Here is a 25,606-nt window from a genome sequence, read left to right as displayed (position 1 = left end):
AAAAATTTTATTTCTTCTATATGTGCCAATCACTGTCTAATTCAATTTAAAATTGTCCATCGTTATTATTTAACAAAGGAGAGACTATCTAAAATATTTCCTAGTGTAGATAATTATTGTGATAGATGTAAAACTGAAGTAGTTACTTTGTCACATCTGTTCTGGTCATGTTCTTAATTAAAACTGTTTTGGAAATCTTTATTTTCTACAATCTCTAAAGCTTTGAAAATTAATTTACTACCTAATAGATTAACTGTTCCGCATCATATTCAGGGTATTTCATCTTCAGATCAACATGTAATTGCATTTGTTACATTGTTGGCAAGAAGAGCTATTTCATTAAAATGGAAAGATATCTCTTCCCCTACATTAATTGAATGATTTTCTCAAGTAATGTTATGTCTCAGCTTGGAAAAATTAGAAGTAGAACTTTTGAACCTCAATTTGATTTTGAGAGAAGATGGGGTTCTTTTGCCAAATATTACCATTTAATTTGAATTATTCTATATGGTTTCCTTCCAATGTTATTATCTTTTTAAAAAAAAAAATTGTGAACTGGCGGTTGATGAATTTTTTTCTATATTTCTAGATGATGGTTAAACGTATTGCTTCCAGAGGTTGATTCCTAATGGGTTCTTCTTTTTATAGTTAATGGAGGTTTTTTTCCCCTCAGATGGGGTTCTTTTTTTCCCTTCTTTTTTCTATATAATTTTTTTTCTTTTTCATATATTATGATTAGTTTTTTTCTTCAGCTCTATTAATTGTATACATATTAATTTGTTGAAATTTTGTATTATTCTATAGTTGTAGAAGATTATGTATTAATAAAAAGATTTTTTAAATGAACACAAGCGGTTAAGATTGTATCCATGCTGGTCTTGGCAGAAATAATTATAACTAACCAATCATGATTTTACATCTATTTGTATCTTACCATGTGATTGAAACTATTCCAAAACTGTATTAACTCATGTAATTATAATATTTCCTGCAATGATGAATGTTATAAATTATGTGGAATTGTGTTCAGGGGTGGGCAGTGTCCAGACTGTCGCTTTGAGAGATCAGTCTGTAACTTCCCCCATAGAATGCTATGAATAAAAAGTGAAGTTTGAGGAAGCATCGCTTGTTTTATGGTTTTATTGAATTTGTGGTACCTTGCGCTATTGCATTGGGTCTATCCACCTCTAACAATCTGGTGAGCCAGCCAGGAGTCCAAGACGAGGTCCCCTAGACTGCGTTAGTGGTCACTTGGTGGCAGTAACCTGAGATGGATTGAGTCCACAAGTTAAGATTTGCCTTGATCTCTCTCTCATTAATTGTCCACCTTGACGACCCCCTCGTTTGGGGTGTAAATCTCTGACAGACTCCTTCTGAAACCTGAGTTGAGGATCGCCCGAGTACCACAGGACAGTAGGTATTGGGGTAACAGAGGACCTTTACGAGGTATTGTGAGTATTTAAGGTTGTGAGGTATTATGAGAACTAAAGTCTGTACGTGCTGAAGAATTGGGCAGCGGATCATTAACAGTGATCTATTACATTTGTCTTCAGGTACGTTTTCAGGTACATTTGTCTTCAGGTACATTTGAAGCTGGTGAGCACCAGGGTAATCCCAACTCACCCCCCACCAAGCCCAGTGGCCACCCACACGAGGGGACAGCTGAGGCAGCAGAAGGGTAATAACCAGCCAGGGACCAGGAAACCATGACGTAGGCAGAATTTTCTGGTAGGAGGCAGTTGACGGCATCATCCATCTCATAAAATCCTTCTGTAAGCAGGGCATTCTAGTCCCTTGCCAGTCCCCTTGCCAGTCCTCCTATCTTGCCGGTTCCAAAACCGGGAGGCCAGAGTGGTACTTCATACAGGACCTCCTACGGGCAAGATTTATACCAAGATTTGAGGAACCCACACAGATAAGTTTGGACAATGACCCTCATTTTGTGGGAAAAGTAAATAAAGAGTTATGTAGAGTGCTACACATTGAACAGCAGTTTCACTGTGCCTACCACTCAAAGGCTGCAGGAATAGTGGAACAGGCTAATGGTACCCTGAAAAAAATTAAGCTGACTAAGTTAATGTCCGAAACCAGACTGAGCTGACTGAAGGTCCTTCCGTTAGCTTTATACCATATGAGAATTACCCCACATTCTACTACAGGGGTATTTGCAGCTGAAATTGTTGAGGGGCGTCCTAGAAGGACCCCATGGGACGCCAACATGCAACCTCATCATGAAGGATGAATTGCAGAAGTACTTTGGTCAATTAACGTCCTCTTTAAAGTTTCTCCACTCCCAGGTAAAGAATACCCTTAAGGATTCCGGAGGGCAAGGACCGGAATGGCTGGAGCTGACAGTTGGAGATTCAGTACTGATTGGGGATTGGGAGCATCCCAAATTTGGACCCGGTGGAAAGGACCATTCCAGATATTATTTCAAACGCCGACGGCAGTTAAAGTACAAGGCCAGGAACGTTGGATACACCTCAGTGGCTGTAAAAGATGGCTTCCTGGCTGCAATTAACCATTGTGGACTCATTTCTTTATTGTGTGTTGCAATTGATTCCTTAGAGGACAACTTGTTTTATCAAGTACATGAACGACTGAACGGTAACTGTACTGCTTGTTATTCTTTGGTACTATCTGTGGAAGCACTGTTTGTAGCTAACCCATTAGCCCTAGCCTGAAAGGTACGTGACCTAACAGTGGAGGATGGTTCAGGGTCAGAATGTAAAGGGATAGAGGGGCTAGGGGATATTGTATTGAGGGCATAGGTGATAACCATGCCACGGACCCTGAGTGTTTGGTGACCCGCGAACGACATGCACTGGGGGATGGGGAAGAGTGGGTATCTAGTACAAGCTGTCGAAGCACCAGGGATTATCCCTTCTGTTTCCTGGGAAAGGGATGGGGATGCGTTTTCACCAAGATACCTCAGGGAAATACCTTGCCTGGAGAAACAATGTTTGGACCACCGATGTAGGATAGACAAAGGAATATTCTCTTGCGAATGTATCCAAAAACAATGCATGCCCCTCTCTAAGGGGAGTTCAGTATGTATGTGGATATTGTAATGGGACTCGTGTGTTAGCTGGTTCAGGGACTTTTGAATACTCCTCCCTGTATCCTGGAGTATTTGCGGTATGATACAATAGTACTTCATAAGAAATCTTGCTATCCGACCAAGCCCGGATACGTGTTCCTGTTTAACAGCACCTATACTACAACCACCACCACTCCACCTACCCTCTTTGCGGTGGGAACCATTGGACCACTCTGTTCCCTGCCCCCAGAAAGCTCACGTTCGGCGACGACAGATAGCCTGAGCCGTGAGTAAGGAGTTCTGTACTGACTGGAGGAATCCTGTTACTCTGGGCTATGGGTTCCTGAGCACTCTCTCTCTAGGGGGTTTGGCAGAAGTCATGGCTGCAAAGAACCATCACTACCTTATTTGTGGGCTAACAGCATTGGGAAACAGTACAGTGGAAGGCCTGGAGGCTGTTAACAGGGAACTGGTGGAATTACGACTCTATGTGCAGCAAACCAGGTATGCTGTGGATTATCAACTGGCCCAGCAGGGAGGGGTCTGCGCCATAGTTGAAGACAAATGCATCACCCATGTTACTGATGAGTCCTACAATGTCACCCATGCTATCCAGTCTATTAAGAAACAATTGGATGACTTCATGCAAGGTCCACAGATAAGAGAGGGCTGGTTGGGATGGTTGCTAGGAGGATCTTGGGGGGCTTATCTACTGTTTGTTCTTATTGTAATAATTATTGTGTGTTGTGTGATGATGACCTGCCTAAATACTGGTTGTAGAATTTTCATGGAAAGGCTGATGATGACGTCCTGTTCGACCCCAGTGTAGTTGGTTATCATGGTACGATAAAAGGGGGGGGGGGGGAAGATGAAGGGAAAGGTAAACTTAGGTAGAGGGATAGGTAAATGGGGGAATGGATTATGGGGTATGATTAGCTTATGATCAATTACCTTATAGGTACCTTATGTTCATTGCTATACAGCCAAAAAGGAAACCTTACCCAGCAACAAATGATGTACCAGACATTGTTCCCTAATAGTGGTAGACATAGGTCTAAATAAAGAATTATCTGGTCGCACAAAGCATTTTTGAGGTATAACATAACTAGATAGAAGAAGGACAGCGAAGAGGGTGTGGTAGAATGTTGGAGAGAAGGGGCAGGTGTCAACATAAGGAACTTAGATTGTATCCATGCTGGTCTTGGCAGAAATAATTATAACTAACCAATAATGATTTTACATCTAATTGTACCTTACCATGTGATTGAAACTATTCTAAAACTGTATTACGTCGCATAATTATAATATTTCCTGCAATGATGAATGTTATAAATTGTGTGGAATTGTGTTCGGGGTGGGGGGGGAGTAGTGTCCGGACTTTCTCTTTGGGAGATCAGTCTGTAACTTTCCCCCATAGCATGCATGAATAAAAAGTGAAGTTTCAGGAAGTATCGCTTGTTTTATTGTTTCATTGAATTTGTGGTACCTTGCGCTATTGCATCGGGTCAATCCACCTCTGACACTACCTTCCTGTTTTTACCTTACTACCCACCCACCCCCCACTCTCCCTCCAGGAACATATCCTGACAAGCGAGGGAAGTTCTACACGCTCCCATTTACTTCCTCAGCTCCATTCTGGCTCAGAAACAGTCCTTCCAGGTGAGGCAACATTTCAAAATAGGGTAAGAAGAGGATGATTAGGCAGATGAATGTGTGGCTGAGGAACTGGTGCAGGGGCATTGCATCAGATCTCTGGGTCATTGGGATCTCTTCTGGGGACGGAATGATCTGTACAATGGGAACCTGGCAGTGTCCAGTATGCTCGTGGGCAGGTTTGTTAGACCTTGTGTTTAAAATAACTTGTCAGGGAGATGGGAACCAGAGTGATGGTGCTGGGGATGAGGTAGCTGTTTGGCAACAGAGGTAGAATGCAGTGAGAGTACTAGCAAGCAAAGGCTGATGTCAGGGCAAAATTGCAATCAACTGGATTACCTGCAGCGTTAAAATGGGATAACGTCGATAAGGGCGATCAATGCAGGACTGAAGATGTTATAGTTGAACGTGCGCAGCATACAGACTAACACAGGTGGACTCCTGCACCTGATTATCGGCCTGGGCAGACGGATTGGCTCTCTTCTAAAGACATCCTCTTCAAGAGCGAGCCCAAGAAACTCGCCACCTGCTTCCTGGAACCATTCAAGATTGAGAGTATTGTCAACCCTTCAGCAGTCCAAGTCAAACTGCCTAAATCTATGCACATCCATCCTACATTCCACGTTTCCCAATTGAAACCGGTATCTGACAGCCCTTTGTGCCCTCCAGCCGAATGCCCTCCACCCGCCCGGATCATTGACGACCACCCAGCGTACACCATCGGGTGATTGCTGGATGTACGCCGCAAGGCAGAGGCCTCCAGTACCTGGTCAATAGGGAAGGATACGGCCTGGATTCCCCACTCCTTCATCTTGGATGCTTCCCTCATCCGTGATATCCATCAAGCCATCTGGACAAGCCTGGTGGATCGCCTGGAGGCTCCCGTTGAGGGAGAAGGGTACTGCCATGGTCCCGATTATCAACTCTCTATCTTGCCCCTAATCTCCATCGATTATACCTTGATTCTAATCGTTAACTTCCCACTTAGTGCTAATTTGCTTGCTGACAGCACACCTGGTCTCCGTAAAGAACTACAGTATAAGAGCCCTGGCGTCAGAACCACTGGTCACCAGTTCGTGGGTCTATTCCGGCATGATAACTTTGTTTCCCCACCGTTTAGAACTGTTAATTCTAAGTTCAGCTCCAGTTTCTAGATACTCCATGAAAACCCCTTCTCTATGTCAAGACTCCATATCAGAGCTCTTAAATTAGTGCATGGGGCTTAAAAAATAGTGGGCTGTGTGGTAGGGAAATTCGAGGGAGTTTCTAGAGTAGGTTAAATTGTCGGCACAACATTATGGGCTCTTAAGACTCTGCTGTGTCCACTTCCACAATCACTGCAGGATTTTCCATTAGCATAACACGTCTTTGGAATGTGCCGACCTTCACATTTGCCACTCAAATGGTTCCATTTATTATCAGCAAATGTATACAGTTTACAACCCGAAATACTTGTCTTCACAGACATCCATGATAAACAGAATCCAAAAAGAATGAACAAGAGAAAAACGTTACAACCCCAAAGCTTCATCTCTCCCTCGCCCGGGCCAAGTAGCACAGGGGTGTCAAACTCATTTTAGGTCACGGGCCGGATTGAGCAAAATGCAGCTTCATGCGGGCCAGATCAGTCGGACGCGTGCGAACGCAGCTTTCGTTGCCTCCGTTTTTTCAGCCTGCTCTCATGTGTCTCAGTCTCTGCTATAACTACAAAGTGTTTCACTTTACAAATTCCGTTTCTTATGAAGAAGACTGCCGAACAAGACTGCCGAATAAACACTAAAAACCCTGAAAACCTGGTACCTGAATAAACTCAGCATTAGCCATATCATACACCATAGGCGCTTCGATTACTGGGGCCAGCTTTAATGGTAATTAGATATTATCTCACGGGCCAAAGATAATTCCACCGTGGGCCGGATTTGGCCTGCGGGGCTTGAGTTTGACATATATGAAGTAGCAGCAAGCATCAACGGGTCAGTCTCCTCCCTCCACCACTGCCTGTTTCAGCAAAAAGCTTCAGTGCCCACTACCCACCAAGCAACAGGAAAGCACCCAAAGGGAGACCATAGCAACACCCAGAGAATACTGGAGGAACTCAGCAGGTCAGGCGGCATCTATGGAAAACAGTACATCTGCAGTCAACAAAGACTATTGTCTACCCGACAGCTCGACATGCCACATGCTCCCTCTCTGACCAACAAGGCACAGAGAGATAGCACTCATTTTCACAGCGAAAGCGAAGACGGATCGTTACAGAATTAGCGTGTACCATATAACCATATAACAACTACAGCACGGAAACAGGCCATCTCGGCCTTTCTAGTCCGTGCCGAATGCTTACTCTCACGTAGTCCCACCAACCTGCACTAGGCCCATAACCCTCCATTCCTTTCCTGTCCATATACATATCCATTTTTTTTAATGACAATATCGAACCTGCCTCTACCACTTCCACTGGAAGCTCGTTCTTACAGCTACCACACTCTGAGTAAAGAAGTTCTGCCTCGTGTTACCCCTAAACTTTTGCCCCTTAACTGTCAAATCATGTCCTCTTGTTTGAATCTCCCCTACTCTCAAGGGAAAAAGCCCGTCCACGTCAACTCTATCTATCCCCCTCATAATTTTAAATACCTCTATCAAGTCCCCACTCAAACTTCTACGCTCCAAAAAAAAGGACGTAACTTGTTCAACCTTTCTCTGTAACTCAGGTGCTGAAACCCAGGTAACATTCTAGTAAATCTCCTCTGTATCCGCTCTATTTTGTTGACGTCTTTCCTATAATTCGGTGCCCAGAACAGTACACAATACTCCAAATTTAGCCTCACCAATGCCTTGTACAATTTTAACATTACATTCCAAGTCCTATACTCAATGCTCTGATTAAAAAAGGCCAGCAGACCAAAAGCTTTCTTCACCACCCTATCCACATGAGATTCCACCTTCAGGGAACTATGCACCATTATTCCGAGATTACTCTGTTCTACTGCACTCCGACAGTTCATCTTTGTGCGACATGAGAACACACGTCATAGTACAGTAGCCTCTGCTTTATTATTTCCTTTATTATTATTGTAAATTGGTACATTATTATAGTTCTATGTCTTATTTTTCGTAAAGTCTGCACACTTCTATGTGAGTTTTTAAATCTGCCAACCGTAACGCATTTCCCAATCGGGACCAAATGCGCATGCGTAGAGGTCTGAGCTGATCCCGGATATACCGCATGCGCTCAGTAGACAAGAGGCACGGAAGGGTCGGCCGCAGGTAGGACGGGGACTTTAATCACCGGTGTTTGAACCGCGACTGAAGTACAATTACTGAGTTCCGGCCACACTGCTACTAAACGCCACGGTAACCCCGGTTCCTTGTTTCTCAGCCCCTCAATCTGTACTCGGGCCCCAGGGACCTTCCGGCTGATGAGCGCCGGAGCCGCAGCCAATCCTGCGGCGAATGCGGATCGCTGGATCATTGAACAGCGAGCAGATAGGTCCTGACGAAGGGTCTCGGCCCGAAACGTCGACTGTACTTCTTCCGATAGATTTGTAGTCGCCAATCTTTTTAAGCCCAATATCCCCTATGTCGGCCTTAGTGAGAGGAAGATCGACTCCAAATCAATTAGTTATGTGAATCGGGGCTGAAAGAACGGAAGTAAAACCCGGAACCCAGAAGTAGAAATAATGTATGAACACCAGGAGTCCCCAGCCTTTTTTGCACCGCCGACCGGCCGACGGGGGGTTGGTGGTAAACATGACCGGAATACACGATACTCGAAGCAGGGTCCTTATGTCCAGTTTATTCCGCAATTTAGTTTTCGCGGTTCTGGGCACTTAGCTTCTGTCCCCCTTGCTCACGTGAAAAAAAACTCAACGGGTTTGTCTTCAAGTGCAGGGTTCTGGACTCAAGTTACCGAAGTTTTGAGGGCTTCATTATATAGCCATGTTACAATTACAGCACGGAAACAGGCCATCTCGACCTTGCCGAACGCTTAATCTCACCTAATTCCACGGACCGCACTCAGCCCATAACCCTCCATTCCTTTCCTGTCCATATACCTATCCAATTTTACTTTAAATGACAATACCAAACCTGCCTCTAACACTTCTACTGGAAGCTCGTTCCACACAGCTACCACTCTGAGTAAAGAAATTCCCCCTCGTGTTACCTCTAAACTTTTGTCCCCTAACTCTCAACTCATGTCCTCTTGTTTGAATCTCCCCTACTCTCAATGGAAAAAGCCTATCCACGTCAACTCGATCTATCCCCCTCATAATTTTAAATACCTCTATCGTCCCCCCTCAACCTTCTACGCTCCAAAGAATCAAGACCTAACTTGTTCAACCTTTCCCTGTAACTTAGCTGCTGAAACCCAGGTAACATTCTAGTAAATCTTCTCTGTACTCTCTCTATTTTGTTGACATTTTTCCTATAATTCGGTGACCAGAACTGTACACAATACTCCAAATTCGGCCTTACTAATGCCTTGTACAATATTAACATTACATCCCAACTCCTGTACTCAATGCTCTGATTTATAAAGGCCAGCATACGAAAAGCTTTCTTCACCACCCTATCCACATGAGATTCCACCTTCACCATTATTCCTAGATCACTCTGTTCTACTGCATTCTTCAATGCCCTACCATTTACCATGTATGTTCTATTTGGATTATTCCTACCAAAATGTAGCACCTCACACTAATCAGCATTAAGCTCCATCTGCCATCGTTCAGCCCACTCTTCTAACTGCCCTAAATCTCTCTGCAAGCTTTGAAAACCTACTTCATTATCCACAACGCCACCTACCTTAGTATCATCTGCATACTTACTAATCCAATTTACCACCCCATTTTCCAGATCATTAATGTATATGACAAACAATATTGGACTCAGTACAGATCCCTGAGGCACACCACTAGTCACCGGCCTCCAACCTGACAAACAGTTATCCACCACGACTCTCTGGCATCTCCCTTCCAGCCACTGTTGAATCCATTTTACTACTTCAATATTAATACCTAACGATTGAACCTTCCTAACTAACCTTCCGTGCCGAACCTTGTCAAAGGCCTTACTGAAGTCCATATAGACAACATCCACTGCTTTACCCTCGTCAACTTTCCTCATAACCTCTTCAAAAAATTCAGTAACATTTGTCAAACATGACCTTCCATGCACAAATCCATGCTGACTGTTCCTAATCTGACCATGTCTATCCAGATAATTATATATACCATCTCTAAGAATACTTTCCATTAATTTACCCACCACTGACGTCAAACTGACAGGCCTATAATTACTAGGTTTACTCTTCAAAACCTTTTTAAACAATGGAACCACATGAGCAATACGCCAATCCTCCGGCCCCATCCCCATTTCTAATTAGACAGCTAGACAGCCTCCCGCCTGCCAGCCGCCTTGACCAGGTGCGACTGGTAGTGGGTGGGGTGAGAGGACAAGGTCAGGGCTAGAGGTCCCCGTGCCCATGCTGCGGCGGTCGCAGTCCGGAGAGAGCGACCGACAGAGCGCGACAGGGCATGCACCCGCCCCCCTTGTAGGATCTATCTGCCGACAAAAGTTTGTTTCAGTAGATCGCAGCGTGGTAGCTGCTCTGGTACTTACCAAACCCTGAGCCTGAATTAGATTGTTTGCGAATATTTTAGCACCGGTTCCCCACCAACATTCAGTGTGCTGAACAGGTTCAGAGGAGGCGCCCATCTGTCTGCGCTCCAGGCCAGTACCAACAGCACTTCCCACCGGCTGTGCGAGGCTGCTGGTTACCCGAGGCCAACCAGTGATCCCCAGTGCGAGGGTTCACTGCGTTTAGGCGACTGATGACCTCGCATGGGTTCAAGTTCAACAGTGGCCGTGACAGGGAATGAGGAAAGGTGTAGCTGACTCAATAGACAATAGGTGCAGAAGTAGACCATTCAGCCCTTCGAGCCTGCACCGCCATTCTGAGATAATGGCTGATCACCTACTATCAATACCCGGTTCCTGCCTTGTCCCCATATCCCTTGATTCCCCTATCCATAAGATACCTATCTAGCTCCTTCTTGAAAGCATCCAGAGAATTGGCCTCCACTGCCTTCTGAGGCAGAGCATTCCACACCCCCACAACTCTCTGGGAGAAGAAGTTTTTCCTTAACTCCGTCCTAAATGACCTACCCCTTATTCTTAAACCATGCCCTCTGGTACTGGATTCTCCCAGCATCTAGAACATATTTCCTGCCTCTATCTTGTCCAATCCCTTAATAATCTTATATGTTGCAATCAGATCCCCTCTCAATCTCCTTAATTCCAGCGTGTACAAGCCCAGTCTCTCTAACCTCTCTGCGTAAGACAGTCCGGACATCCCAGGAATTAACCTTGTGAATCTACGCTGCACTTCCTCTACAGCCAAGATGTCCTTCCTTAACCCTGGAGACCAAAACTGTACACAATACTCCAGGTGTGGTCTCACCAGGGCCCTGTACAAATGCAAAAGGATTTCCTTGCTCTTATACTCAGTTCCCTTTGTAATGAAGGCCAACATTCCATTAGCATTCTTCACTGCCTGCTGCACTTGCTCATTCACCTTCAGTGACTGATGAACAAGGACTCCTAGATCTCTTTGTATTTCTCCCTTACTTCACTCTACGCTGTTCAGATAATAGTCTGCCTTCCTGTTCTTGCTCCCAAAGTGGATAACCTCACACTTATTCACATTAAGCGTCATCTGCCAAGTATCTGCCCACTCACCCAGCCTATCCAAGTCTCCCTGAATTCTCCTAACATCCTCATCACATGTCAGACTGCCACCCAGCTTAGTATCATCAGCAAACTTGCTGATGTTATTCTCAATACCTTCATCTAAATCGTTGATGTAAATCGTAAACAGCTGTGGTCCCAATACCGAGCCCTGTGGCACCCCACTAGTCACCACCTGCCATTCCGAGAAACACCCATTCACCGCTACCCTTTGCTTTCTACCTGCCAACCAGTTTTCTATCCATGTCAATATCTTCCCCCCAATGCCATGAGCTCTGATTTTACCCACCAGTCTCCTATGTGGGACCTTATCAAATGCCTTCTGAAAATCGAGGTACACTACATCCACTGGATCTCCCTTGTCTAACTTCCTGGTTACATCCTCGAAAAACTCCAATAGATTAGTCAAGCATGATTTGCCCTTGGTAAATCCATGCTGGCTCGGCCCAATCCTGTCACTGCTATCTAGATATGCCACTATTTCATCTTTAATAATGGACTCTAGCATCTTCCCCACTACTGATGTTAGGCTAACATAGTTCTCTGTTTTCTCCCTCCCTCCTTTCTTAAAAAGTGGTATAACATTAGCCATTCTCTAATCCTCAGGAACTGATCCTGAATCTAAGGAACATTGGAAAATGATTACCAGTGCATCCACAATTTCCAGAGCCACCTCCTTTAGTACCCTAGGTTGCAGACCATCTGGACCTGGGGACTTGTGAGCTTTCAGTCCCATTAGTCTACTCATCACCGTTTCCTTCCTAGTGTCAATCTGTTTCAGTTCCTCTGTTACCCTATGTCCTTGGCCCATCAATACATCTGGGAGATTGCTTGTGTCTTCCCCAGTGAAGACAGATCTAAAGTTCTTCTGCCATTTCTCTGTATCCCATAACAGTTTCACCCAATTCATTCTTCAAGGGCCCAACATTGTTCTTAACTATCTTCTTTCTCTTCACATACCTAAAAAAGCTTTTGCTATCTTCCTTTATATTCCTAGCTAGCTTGCGTTCGTACCTCATTTTTTCTCCCCGTATTGCCTTTTTAGTTAAGTTCTGTTGTTCCTTAAAAATTTCCCAATCATCTGTCTTCCCACTCACCTTAGCTCTGTCATACTTTTTTTTTTAATGCTATGCAATCTCTGACTTCCTTTGTCAACCACTGTAGCCCCTTTCCCCCCTTTGAATCCTTCCTTCTCCGGGGGATGAACTGATTTTGCACTGTTACAAACCCCGTAACTGGGTCACTTACCAGCAAAGATGGAGACGTCCGTTGAAGTCTGATGATACTATTTTTAACAGTATTTATTAGTAAAATTACACAAAAATAATATCAATGCAAATATACAGATAATATATGTCGTCAATACTAAATCTAAAAGTGCGGGTATAATAATAATCAATAAGAAATAAGCTCTATCGTTGTCTAGGGGATAATGTATTGTCCGATGGAAATATAAAGTTCACTCAGTTCATGCAGGCTGCAGCCGTTGGGGACCACTGTGTTGCAATGGTTGGAGAGAGAGAGAGATTTGGAGAAAAACTTGCCGACTTTCCTTTTATGATTTCAATCCGTCAGGAGTCTCGTTGTCGTGGCCTTTCACTTGTGGCCTCTCCTTTAGCTAAACCGTTCTTCCATGATGAGCCCGCCACCCTGGCAAGGGAGGACGCACACGAGCTCTCACCGGCGTTCGCTATAAAACGCTGTCACTGGATTTCCAGCGTTCCTCCTGGTGCGTCTAAAGGGGTTGTTCCCCAGACCCTCTTTTATCCTTACTCACGGGGTCTCAGATGTCAATCAGGTTGGGATGATGCAATCCCTCAACCAGACCACTCTGGTTGTCCCCTGAGGGGTTTCAATGAATAGTACAGTACTCAGTACACAATTCCGTCTCCAAGAGACAATGGCCGTTCTCAGTGGTTCTGTTTCGCTGAGGCCAGGACACATTCCAAATCTTGTGTATTCTGCGTGTCTCTCTCTCATTTCCTGGGTCCCAGACCCAAATTAATAGCGATCTTGCGATTCTCAAAAAGGAGGGGGCGACTTTGTACCCTTCAGCCCCTCAGAGTTGCTTCACATTCATAACAGCACCTTGTGCATTATTCCCAAGAATACCTGCCATTGCTGTTCCACTGTCTTTTCTGCTAGGATATCAGTCCATTTAACTTTGGCCAGCTCCACCCTCATGGCTCCATAGTCTCCTTTGTTCAACTGCAACACTGACAGCTCCGATCTGCCCTTATCCCTCTCAAATTGCAGATGAAAACTTATCATATTATGGTCACTACCTCCTAATGGCTCCTTTACTTCAAGATCGCTTATCAAATCCTGTTCATTACACAACACTAAATCCAGAATAGCCTTGTCCCTGGTCGGCTCTCGTACAAGCTGTTCCAAGAATGCATCCCTTAGGCACTCTACAAACTCCCTATCCTGGGGTCCAGCACCAACCTGATTCTCCCAGTTCACCTGCAAGTTGAAATCCCCCATAACTACTGCGACATTACCTTTGCCACATGCCAATGTTAACTCCCTATTCAACTTGCACCCAATATCCATGCTACTGTTTGGGGGCCTGTAGACAACACCCATTAGGGTCTTTTTGCCCTTACTGTTCCTCAGTTCTATCCACACAGACTCTACTTCTCCTGATCCTATGTCCCCCCACCCCTTGCAAAGGACTGAATCTCATTCCTCACCAACAGGGCCACCCCACCCCCTCTGCCCACATTTCTGTCCTTACGATAGCACGTATACCCTTGTACATTCATTTCCCAGGTCTGATCCCCCTGCAGCAATGTCTCCGTTATCCCAACAACATCATAGTTACTCATTCGCACCTGAGCTTCAAGCTCATCCGCCTTATTTCTGACACTTCGTGCATTCAGATATAGAATTTTTAGCCCATTTCTCCTCTCTCTGTTTAAATCGCTGTCTATTGTGCTTAACCCAGCTCCCTGAACTCCCCTCGGGCTATACGCCCCTTGAATTTTGTTGTCCTTCCTAAATTTACTTATTCTTTCTGCAGATTTAACTCCATGTTCCGTCAGACCATCCCTCTGTACATGTGCCCTACTTATCACTTGTTTCGCCTCACCTTTCTCTACTACACACTTAATATTCCGGAACCGTGTAGTCCCCACCTGTCCTTTATACTTCATCTCGCTATCCTCTCTCACATTCTGGATCCCTGCCCCCTGCAAATTTAGTTTAACCCCCCCGAGCAGCACTAGCAAATTTTCCTGCAAGAATTTTAGTACCGCTCCAGTTCAGGTGTAAACCGTCCCGTCGGAACAGATCCCACCTTCCCTGGAACAAAGCCCAATTATCTAAAAACCTGAAGCCCTCCCTCCTGCACCATCCTCTCAGCCACGTATTAATCTGTATAATCCTTCTGTTCCTTGCCTCACTCGCACGTGGCACAGGTAGCAATCCTGAGATTGTTACCCTGGAGGTCCTGCCCTTCAGCTTCGCACCTAACTCCCTGAACTCACTACGCAGGACCCCCTCACTCTTCCTACCCACGTCGTTGGTCCCTACATGGACCACAACATCTGGGTTCTTGCCCTCCCTCTCAAGAATAACCTGCACCCGATCTGAGATGTCCTGGACCCCGGCACCAGGGAGGCAACATACCATCCGAGACTCCCGATCTTCCCCACAAAATCTCCTATCTGCCCCCCTGACTATAGAATCCCCTATCACTACCACTCTCTTCTCTTCCCTCCTCCCCTTCCTAGTTGAGGGTCCAACCTCAGTGCCAGAGACAGGACTACTGCAACTTGTTCCTGGTAGGTCATCCCCACCAACAGTATCCGAAACGGTATACTTATTGTTGATGGGAATGGCCACAGGGGTGCTCTGCTCCCCCTGCCTCTCTTGACAGTCACCCAGTTGCCTACCTCCTGTCTATTTGGTGTAACTACCTCCCGATAACTCTTAACTATCTCTGTCTCTGCCTCCCGACTGATCCGTAGTTCATCCAGCTCCTGCTCCAATTCCCTAACTCGGTCTGATAGGAGCTGCAGCTGCAGGTCAACTGTGTTGACCCTGACCTCCCACATACTGCATATGGAGCACACCACTGCTCTAACTGTCTCCCCCATTACCTGATCCCAAATTAGTCAGAATAAATGGAAAAAAAAACCTACCGACCTTACCTTTTTACTCATATCGTTTCCTCGCGTAATATCTTGTACACCTCTATCATGTCTCCTCTCATCCTCCTTCTCTCCAAAGCGTAAAGCCCTAGCTCCCTTAATCTCTGATCATAATCCATACTCTCTAAACCAGGCAGCATCCTGGTAAATCTCCTCTGTACCTTTTCCAATGCTTCCACATCCTTCCCATAGTGAGGCAACCAGAACTGGACACAGTACTCCAAGTGTGGCCTAACTAGAGTTTTATAGAGCTGCATTATTACATCGCGTCTCTTAAACTCTATCCCTCGACCTATGAAAGCTAACACCCCATAAGCTTTCTTAACTACCCTATCTATCTGTGAGGCAACTTACAGGGATCTGTGGATCCCCAGATCCCTCTGCTCCTCCACACTACCAAGTATCCTGCCATTTACTTTGTACTCTGCCTTGGAGTTTGTCCTTCCAAAATGTACTACCTCACACTTCTCCTGGTTGAACTCCATCTGCCACTTCTCAGCCCACTTCTGCATCCTATCAATGTCTCTCTGCAATCTTCGACAATCCTCTACACTATCTACAACACCACCAACCTTTGTGACGTCTGCAAACTTGCCAACCCACCCTTCTACCCCCACATCCAGGTTGTTAATAAAAATCACAAAAAGTAGAGGTCCCAGAACAGATCCTTGTGTGACATCACTAGTCACAACCCTCCAATCTGAATGTACTCCCTCCACCACAACCCTCTGCCTTCTGCAGGTAAGCCAATGCTGAATCCACCTGGCCAAACTTCCCTGGATCCCATGCCTTCTGACTTTCTGAATAAGCCTACCGTGTAGAACCTTGTCAAATGCCTTACTAAAATCCATGTAGATCACATCCACTGCACAACCTTCATCTATATGTCTGATCACCTCCTCAAAGAACTCTATCAGGCTTGTTAGACACGATCTGCCCTTCACAAAGCCATGTTGACTGTCCCTGATCAGACCATGATTCTCTAAATGCCCATAAATCCTATCTCTAAGAATCTTTTCCAACAGCTTTCCCACCACAGACATAAGGCTCACTGATCCATAATTACCCGGACTATCCATACTACCTTTTTTGAACAAGGGGACAACATTTGCGTCCCTCTAATCCTCTGGTACCATTCCCGTGGACGAGGACATAAAGATCCCAGCCAGAGGCTCAGCAATCTCTTCCCTCACCTCATGAAGCAACCTGGGGAATATTCCGTCAGGCCCCAGAGACTTATACGTCCTAATATATTTTAACAACCTTAATATCAACATGCTCCAGAACATCAAGCTCACTCATATTGTCCTCACCGTCAAGTTCCCTCTCATTGGTGAATACCGAAGAGAAATACTCATTGAGGACCTCCCTCACTTCCACAGCCTCCAGGCACATCTTCCCACATTTATCTCTAATCAGTCCTATCTTCACTCCTGTCAACCTTTTGTTCGTCACATAACTGAAGAATGCCTTGGGGTTTTACTTTACCCTACTCGCCAAGGCCTTCTCATGCCCCCTTCTTGCACTTCTCAGCCCCTTCTTAAGCTCCTTTCTTGCTACCCTATATTCCTCAATAAACCCATCTGATCCTTGCTTCCTAGACCTCATGTATGCTGCCTTCTTCCATCTGACTAGGTTCTCCACCTCACTTGTCACCCATGGTTCCTTCACCTTACCATTCTTTATCTTCCTCACCGGGACAAATTTATCCCTAACAACCAGCAAGAGATCCTTAAACATCGACCTTTATGTACAAATAGTACATTTCCCTGCAAAAATATCATCTCAATTCACACCCGCAAGTTCTAGCCTTATAGCCTCATAATTTGCCCTTCCCCCGTTAAAAATTTTCCTGTCCTCTCTGATTTTATCCTTTTCCATGATAAGTCTAATGTCCAGGGAGTGGTGATCACTGCCCCCCTGATGCTCACCCACTGAGAGATCTGTGACCTGACCTGGTTCGTTACCTAATACTAGATCTAGTATAGCATTCCCCCTAGTCGGCCTGTCAACATACTGTGACAGGAATCTGTCCTGCACACACTTAACAAACTCTGCCCCATCTAAACCCTTGGAACTAATCAAATGCCAATCCATATTAGGGAAGTTAAAGTCACCCATGATAACAACCCTGTTATTTTTGCACCTTTTCAAACTCTGCCTCCCAATCTGCTCCTCAGTATCTCTGCTGCTACCAGGACAGGAGAAATTGAGCCAAGTCACAGGTTGATTGAGGGCAGAAATAGCCCATTCTCATACAGACAGGAATACAGTCAGAGAATCTGCTATTCAGTTAGGATGCCTGATCCTTGCCCACTTAGAAGATGAGTTCATAAATATACATAGGAATTTACAGTACATTACTAACCCTTCGGCTACAACTGGAGATGAACTTTGTAACATTGTGATTCCAAAGCTCACAACAGCCTAAAATAGACAATAGGTGCAGGAGTAGGCCATTTGGCCCTTTGAGCCGGCACCACCATTCAATGTGATCATGGCTGTTCATCCACATTCAGTACCCCGTTCCTGCTTTATCCCCATATCTCTTGACTCCGCTATCTTTAAAAGCTCTATCTAACTCTTTCTTGAAAGCATCCAGAGAATTGGCCTCCACTGCCTTCTGGGGCAGAGCATTCCATAGATTCACAACTTGGTGGGTGAAAAAGTTATTCCTCAACTCCATTCTAAATGGCCTACCCCTTATTCTTAAACTGTGGCCTCTGGTTCTGGGCTCCCCCAACATCGGGAGCATGTTTTCTGTCTCTAGCGTGTCCAATCCCTTAATAATCTTATATGTTACAATCAGATTCCACTCTCATTCTTCTAAATTCCAGTGTATACAAGCCCAGTTGCTCCAATCTTTCAACATATGACAGTCCCGCCATCCCGGAAATCAACCTCGTGAACCTACGCTGCACTCCCTCAATAGAAAGAATGTCCTTCCTCAAATTTGGAGACCAAAGCTGAGCACAATACTCCAGGTGTGGTCTCACCAGGGCCCTGTACAACTGCAGAAGGACCTCTTTGCTCCTATACTCAACTCCCCTTGTTATGAAGGCCAACGTACCATTAGCATTCTTCACTGCATGCTTACCTTCAGTGACTGATGTACAAGAACACCTAGATTTTGTTGTACTTCCCCTTTTCCTAACTTGACACCACTCAGATAGTAATCTACCTTCCTGTTCTTGCCACCAAAGTGGATAACCTCACATTTATTCACATTAAACTGTATCTGCCATGCAACTGCCCACTCACACAACCTGTCCAAGTCACCCTGCATTCTCCTAACATCCTCTTCATATTTCCCGCTGCCACCCAGCTTTGTGTCATCTGCAAATTTGCTAATGTTACTTTTAATCCCTTCATCTAAATCATTAATGTATATTGTAAATAGCTGCAGTGCCAGCACCTTGTGGTACCCCACTAGTCACTGCTGGCCATTCTGAAAAGGACCCATTAATCCCTACACTTTGTTTCTTGTCTGCCAACCAATTTTCTATCCATGTTACTACCCTCCCCCCCAATATCATGTGCTCTAATTTTGCCCACTAATCTCCTATGTGGCACCTTATCAAAGGCTTTCTGAAAGTCCAGGTACACTACATCCACTGGCTCTCCCTTGTCCATTTTCACAGTTACATCCTCAAAAAATTCCAGAAGATTAGTCAAGCATGATTTCCCCTTCGTGAATCCATGCTGACTCGGATCGAACCTGTTACTGCTATCCAAATGTGATGCTATTGCATCTTTTATAATTGACTCCAGCATCTTGCCCACCACTGATGTCAGGCTAAATGGTCTATAATTCCCTGATTTCTCCCTCCCTCCTTTCTTAAAAAGTGGGAGGGACCCTCTGATCCTGAATCTATGGGACATTGGAAAATGATTACCAATGCATCCACAATTTCTAGAGCCACCTCCTTAAGTACCCTGGGATGCAGATCATCAGAGCCTGGGGATTTATCAGCCTTCAGTCTCATCAGTCTACCCAACACCATTTTCTGCCTAAAGTGAATTTCCTTCAGTTCCTCTGTTACCCTAGGTCCTCTGGTCACTATTACATCTGAGAGATTGTCTGTGTCTTCCCAAGTGAAGGCAGATCCAAAGTACCTGTTCATCTCATCTGCCATTTCCTTGTACCCCATAATAAAGTCACCCGTTTCTGCCTTCAAGGGCCCAACTTTGGTCTTAACTAATTTTTTCCTCTTCACATACCTAAAGAAGCTTTTACTATCCTCCTTTATATTCTTGGCTAGCTTACCTTTGTACCTTATCTTTTATCCCTGTATTGCCTTTTTAGCTATCTTCTGTTGCTCTTTAAAAGTTTCCCAACCCTCTGGCTTCCCACTCATCTTTGCTATGTTATACTACTTTTATTTTTAAACTGTCCTTGACTTCCCTTGTTAGCCACAGTCTTATATCACAGATTCCCCTTAGAATCTCACCTGAAATATTGTCCTTCATCCACTGATATCTTTTGCAAATATTTTTACAGGTCTAAAATAACAGAACACTTGTGCACGGGAATCTCAAACACAGCAGCATGTCAGTTCACCGTCTCTGAACGGATATTTAAGGAGTAAGCAAATATTTTCTTTGCAACACCAACACATCTGTTGTCGATCCTTGGAGATGAAGATGTATCTCATCCAAACTGGAAATGTACTTTGTGTCTGAAATGAAGTTTTCTGTTGTAACTCAGTGTTATTCACTGGAACCAGGGTGCTGAGAAGACACCAGCATTTGTTCACTGGAGATCAATTCTACAAGCGATTCAAATGTCTGACTTTCACCTGCTATGTGTGTGGAGGGGAACTACTCAGTCATCCAGCCTGAAAATACATCAGCAAGTTCACACCATAGTGAGATGTTCTGACTGCGGGAAGCAATTCATTCTCATCGATGCTAAAGATATATCTGAAAATTCACCAGTGAGAGGGCACTGACCTGCTGTGAGTGTGGGAAGGCATTTACACACTCAAACACACGCAGTGACACCAGCAAGTTTACAGCGGGAAACGGTCATTCACCAGCTCTGAATGTGTGAAAGGGTTTAACTGAATGAACATAAGCGAGTTCACACTGAGAAGATGCCATTCACCTGCACAGACTGTGGGAAGGAATTCACTCACTCGTCCACACTACAGATGCACCAGCGAGTTCACACTGGGGAAAGGCCATTCACCTGCTCAGAATGTGGGAAGGGATTCTCTCAGTCATCTGCCCTACTGACACACCAGTTAGTTCACACCTGGGACAGACCATTCACATGTTCTGAATGTGGGAAGGGATTCACTCACTCATCCACACTACAGACACACCAGCGAGTTCACACTGGGGAGAGGCCATTCACCTGCTCAGAATGTGGGAAGGGATTCTCTCAGTCATCTGCCCTACTGACACACCAGTTAGTTCATACCTGGGACAGACCATTCACATGTTCTGAATGTGGGAAGGGATTCACTCGGTCAAATCACCTACTGACTCACCAGTTAGTTCACACGGGGGAGTGGCCATTCAGATGCTCTGAATGTGGGAGGGGATTCACTCAGTCATCCACCCTTGTGAAGCACTACAGAATTCACACAGGTGAGAGGCCGTTCACCTGCTCCAATTGTGGGAAGGGATTCACTCATTCAGCTCAACTGAAAGAACATCAGTTAGTTCACACTGAAGAGAGGCCATTCACTTGCATAGACTGTGGGAAGGGATTCTCTCGGCCATCTCAACTCCTGACGCACCAGCGAGTTCACACTGGTCAGAGGCCTTTCACATGCTCTGAATGTGGGAAGAGATTCACTCGGTCATCTCGACTGAAGGAACATCAGCGACTTCACAGTGGGGAGAGGCCATTCATCTGTTCTGAATGTGGGAAGGGATATGCTCGGTCATTTCAACTGAAGGTACATCAGCGAGTACACACTGGAGAGAAACCATTCTGCTGCTCTGAATGTGGGAAGAGATTCACTCAGTCATCCTCACTTGTGAAGCACTATCGAATTCACACTGGGGAGAAGCCATTCACCTGCTCAGACTGTGGGAAGGGATTCACTGAGTCAGTTGAACTAAAGAAACATCAGTTTGTTCACACTGGAGAGAAACCATTCACCTGCTCAGTTTGTGGGAAAGGGTACGCACGGTCATCTGACTTGAAAGTTCACCAGCGAATTCACACTGGGGAGAAGCCGTACGCTTGCTCAGACTGTGGGAAGGAATTCACACGGTCATGTGACTTGAAAGCACATCAACGAGTTCACACTGGGGAGAAACCATTCACTTGCTCAGATTGTGGCAAAGAATTTGCACGATCATGGGACTTGAAAGAGCATTCGCAACTTCATACTGGGAAGAAACTATTCAGCTGCTCCAAATGTGGGAAGAGTTTCACTCGCTCTTCTCGCCTACTGACACACCAGTCAGTTCACACTGGGGAGAGGCCGTTCATCTGCTCAGTCTGTGGGAAGGGATTCATCCGGTCATCTGACTTGAAAGTGCACCAGCGAGTTCACACTGGGGAGAAGCCATTCACCTGTTCTGAATGTGGGAAGAGATTCACTCAGTCTTCTCACCTACTGTCACACCAGTCAGTTCACACTGGGGAGAAGCCATTCACCTGTTCTGAATGTGGGAAGGGATTCACTCAGTCATCTGACTTGAAAGTGCATCAGCGAGTTCACACTGGGGAGAAGCCATTCACCTGTTCTGAATGTGGGAAGGGATTCACTCAGTCATCTCAATTGAAGAAACATCAGCGAGTTCACACTGGGTAGATGCCATTCAACTGCTCAGAGTGTGGGAAGGAATTCATTCAGTCATCTCAACTGACAGAACATCAGTTAGTTCACATGAGTGAGAAACTGTTCACTTTCCTCAGACACTTCGCCTACCAACACACCAAACTGTTTTAATCAGTGAGAGGACGTTGACCTGTTCAGACTGTGGGAAGGCATTCACACACTTATCCAGACTACAGAGACAGTGACCGGTTCACAATGTGGTGAAGGACGTCACCTGCTCTGAATGCGGGATGGGTTTCAATCAGCCATTCATCCTTGTGTCACCCTGCCGAGCTTTGACCCATCACTAATCGGAGAGATCAGAAGCTTGAGAGCACGTTATTCACTCGGTTCAACTATGGAGTCTTAACAGCAGTGACTCAGGACAATATTTATTAAAGCTCTGAGCAGTGTCCAAGCAGTGTACAGGATATATTGTCAAGAAGAACTTAATGTTAGGCAGGAGCAAGTAGAGCGGAGTGGAGTGGACAGAGTTGGAGTGGAGGCTTTGAGGCTTTCCCTCTTTGAGGTTTCAGTGCAGAGAGCCTTTAATCAGAAAAGGCAAAAATATGCTGCAGGTATATTTTTTTTACCCCCTTTTTTACATTTGCTCATTTAGAACAGCAGAGATGCCAGGCAGGATAGTGGAAGTGTCATTTTGCGGGATGTAGGATGGCAGAGGATCCTCGTGTGTCCCTGATAACTACACCTGTGAGAAATCCATCCAGCTTCAGCTCCGAACATTCCACATAACTCCAGATCATTCGGGTGGCTGAAAGGGTGATAGGACATACAGAAAGGTAGTTGCACACAAGGTCACGGCACAGAAAACAGGGTGACAGTCAGGAAGGGGAAAGGGTTAAACAGTGAGTGCAGTGTACCTCTGTGGCCATCTCCCTGAACAACAGGTTTTATCACTTTACATACCATTGGGGATGACCGAGCAAAGGAAACTCACAGCTGTAGGGTCTCTGCCGTTTGGTATGGCTCTGAGGCTACATCCACACTACACCGGATAAATCAGTAACCAAAGCTTTTTCTCTTCATTATTACCCTTCATACACACTAAAATGGGTTTTTTTGTCCCCCAAAATCGGAGCTTTTCAGAAACACTGTCCAAGGTGTGTAATTTTGAAAACACCGCTTGGGCAGATCAGTGTGGATGGGGTAACCGGAGAAATCTGCAAATGCCGTCAGACGGCAGCGCGCCATTTCATTGTTTTCCTGAACGCAACCCCCCACACAATCTAACAATTTCAGAACAGACGGCAACGAGACTGAAGCCAGAAGACTTAGAGATATATTCACCAAATACTTTGACCCATAACTTACTGAATAAATAAGTATACTCAGTTGGCCCTGTTTTCTGTCCTTGCTTGTATGAAGGTGGTTTACATATTTATGCAAGTACTTCTCTGACAATAGATGTGTAACAGCCTAATGTAACATTGTATGGAAATACAAAATAATACTGATGCAGACATGTTTTACACATTTAACAAGGTGCATTATTAATACAACAGAGTTAGTCAGGTTTTCAATTTTTGTCATCAGCTGGTTCATACTCTCCATGAACACCCTGTCGGTTGCCTCCATACGCTCCAGTATTTGTTTTTTTTTTACTTTTAAGTCCCCTGAACAAGAGCCCACAGCTGCCCACTTTTTAAGCTTTTCTAGTCTGTAACTCCACAAATGCGCACTTTCACGGCGAGATTCAACACCAAACATATTGCTTATTTTTGGTAGATGTGTCCTGCACATGCGCAGTAGGAGTTTCACCGAAATATCCATTTCAATGTGGACAGAGATATTTTTAAAAACACTTATCGTTTTTACGTGAAATGGGCGTTTTCAAAATTATCTGGTCTAGTGTGGATGGAGCCTGAGGCTCAGATGGGAGTGGGGTGGAGTAACAATATTATGCAAAGGGAGTTCAGAAAATAAGGTGCTAAATTAAGAGACAGCTCTTAACTCCTGAGGAATCTATCCCTGCCTTGCTAAAATTATTTAATGAATTTGGAGATTCTTCAGGATATAAAATTAATTTTAATAAAAGTGAACTGTTTCCTTTAAATGAATCTGTTTCAATATATGATAATACTCTTCAAAGTTATGGATTCCTTTAGATATTTAGGCGTTATAATCACTAAAAAATATAAGGATCGTTATACTGCTAATTTTGTTCCCTTGGTAGATTCTATGAAGTATTTATTTAGCAGATGGAACCCACTTACGTTTTCACTTGCTGGCCACATCCATATAGTCAAAATGATGATTTTACCAAAAATTGTTTTTTTCAGAATATCCCTGTTTTTTTGACTGAAGTTTTTTGATCAAATTGAATCTATTATCTCATCTTTTATTTGGAATGATAAAAGACCAAGAATTGGTAAATGTCACTTACAAGAATTGGCGCATGGCACCGGGGTTGAACACCTAATGGGATTTTTATCTCACCTTTTTCTTGCTTTAGTAGGGTTGTTTTTCTTTTTTTTCGTGTCACGATATTTTTCAATCCTTAATATTTTTTTTTCCTCTTTTGAGATATTGTAAGTGTTACTTCAATGTACTCTTGTATTTTGGTTAATAATAATAAAAGATATGAAAAGATCTTTGGATTATTTGAGCCCACATGGATTGTGTTACGAGGGTATCTTGTGACTGTCACATGACCATGATGTAATTGAGGTTTTGCTGGGCATGATGTAATGTTCTTGTGATGGTGGAGTGACGTAATTTTCCCACCAGTGAGAGGTCATGTGATAGCTTTTTTCAACAGGGTATAAAAGGAGAACCCTCCCTGTGACACAGGGTATTTCGTGGTTAAATTCACCAGTGACTCTGTTCTGCTGCGTATTTGATGTCATGACGCAGTTTTGTTTTAAAGTGGAATTTTCTTTATGCCTTAAGTCTCAAAGGTTATTGCCGGCAGTTTTGCTACAATACTGCCAGTTCAGTCCAGTTGGAGAGTGAAGATTTATCGAAGTTCGGGAAGCTGGAGCATCGAGGAAAGTTGTTGTTGGCGTTAAACAGATTCGACCTTATTTAATCTTCGTGCAAGGAATTAGTATCTTGTGTCCAAGATAACTCCTGCATTTCTGAAAGCAGAAAGAGTTGGACACAGAGTTTCACCAAGGAAAGGTCAGTGCCTTTAAGCCGTTTTATTTCCTTCAATCGTAAATCTCTCGGCAAAGCATACTTTATCTGGGATCAGCAGTAACGTCACG

At 44.6% G+C, this 25,606-nt stretch overlaps 1 protein-coding gene across 1 annotated transcript in view; it reads left to right on the top strand.

Annotated features, from left to right (window-relative positions):
* Positions 1-24,989, top strand: part of LOC140731920 (uncharacterized) — a 51,834-nt gene extending 26,845 nt beyond the window's left edge. The window contains 1 exon segment of the mRNA XM_073053906.1: positions 20,713-24,989. Coding sequence (XP_072910007.1) covers positions 20,713-22,511 — 1,799 coding nt within the window. The 3' untranslated portion in view covers positions 22,512-24,989.
* Positions 24,990-25,606: the final 617 nt, after the last annotated feature.

Source organism: Hemitrygon akajei, chromosome 8 (genome assembly GCF_048418815.1).
Source record: "Hemitrygon akajei chromosome 8, sHemAka1.3, whole genome shotgun sequence".
Taxonomy (NCBI): domain Eukaryota; kingdom Metazoa; phylum Chordata; class Chondrichthyes; order Myliobatiformes; family Dasyatidae; genus Hemitrygon; species Hemitrygon akajei.
Note: the sequence above shows the minus strand (reverse complement) of the source record. Positions and strands in the feature narration are given on the sequence as shown.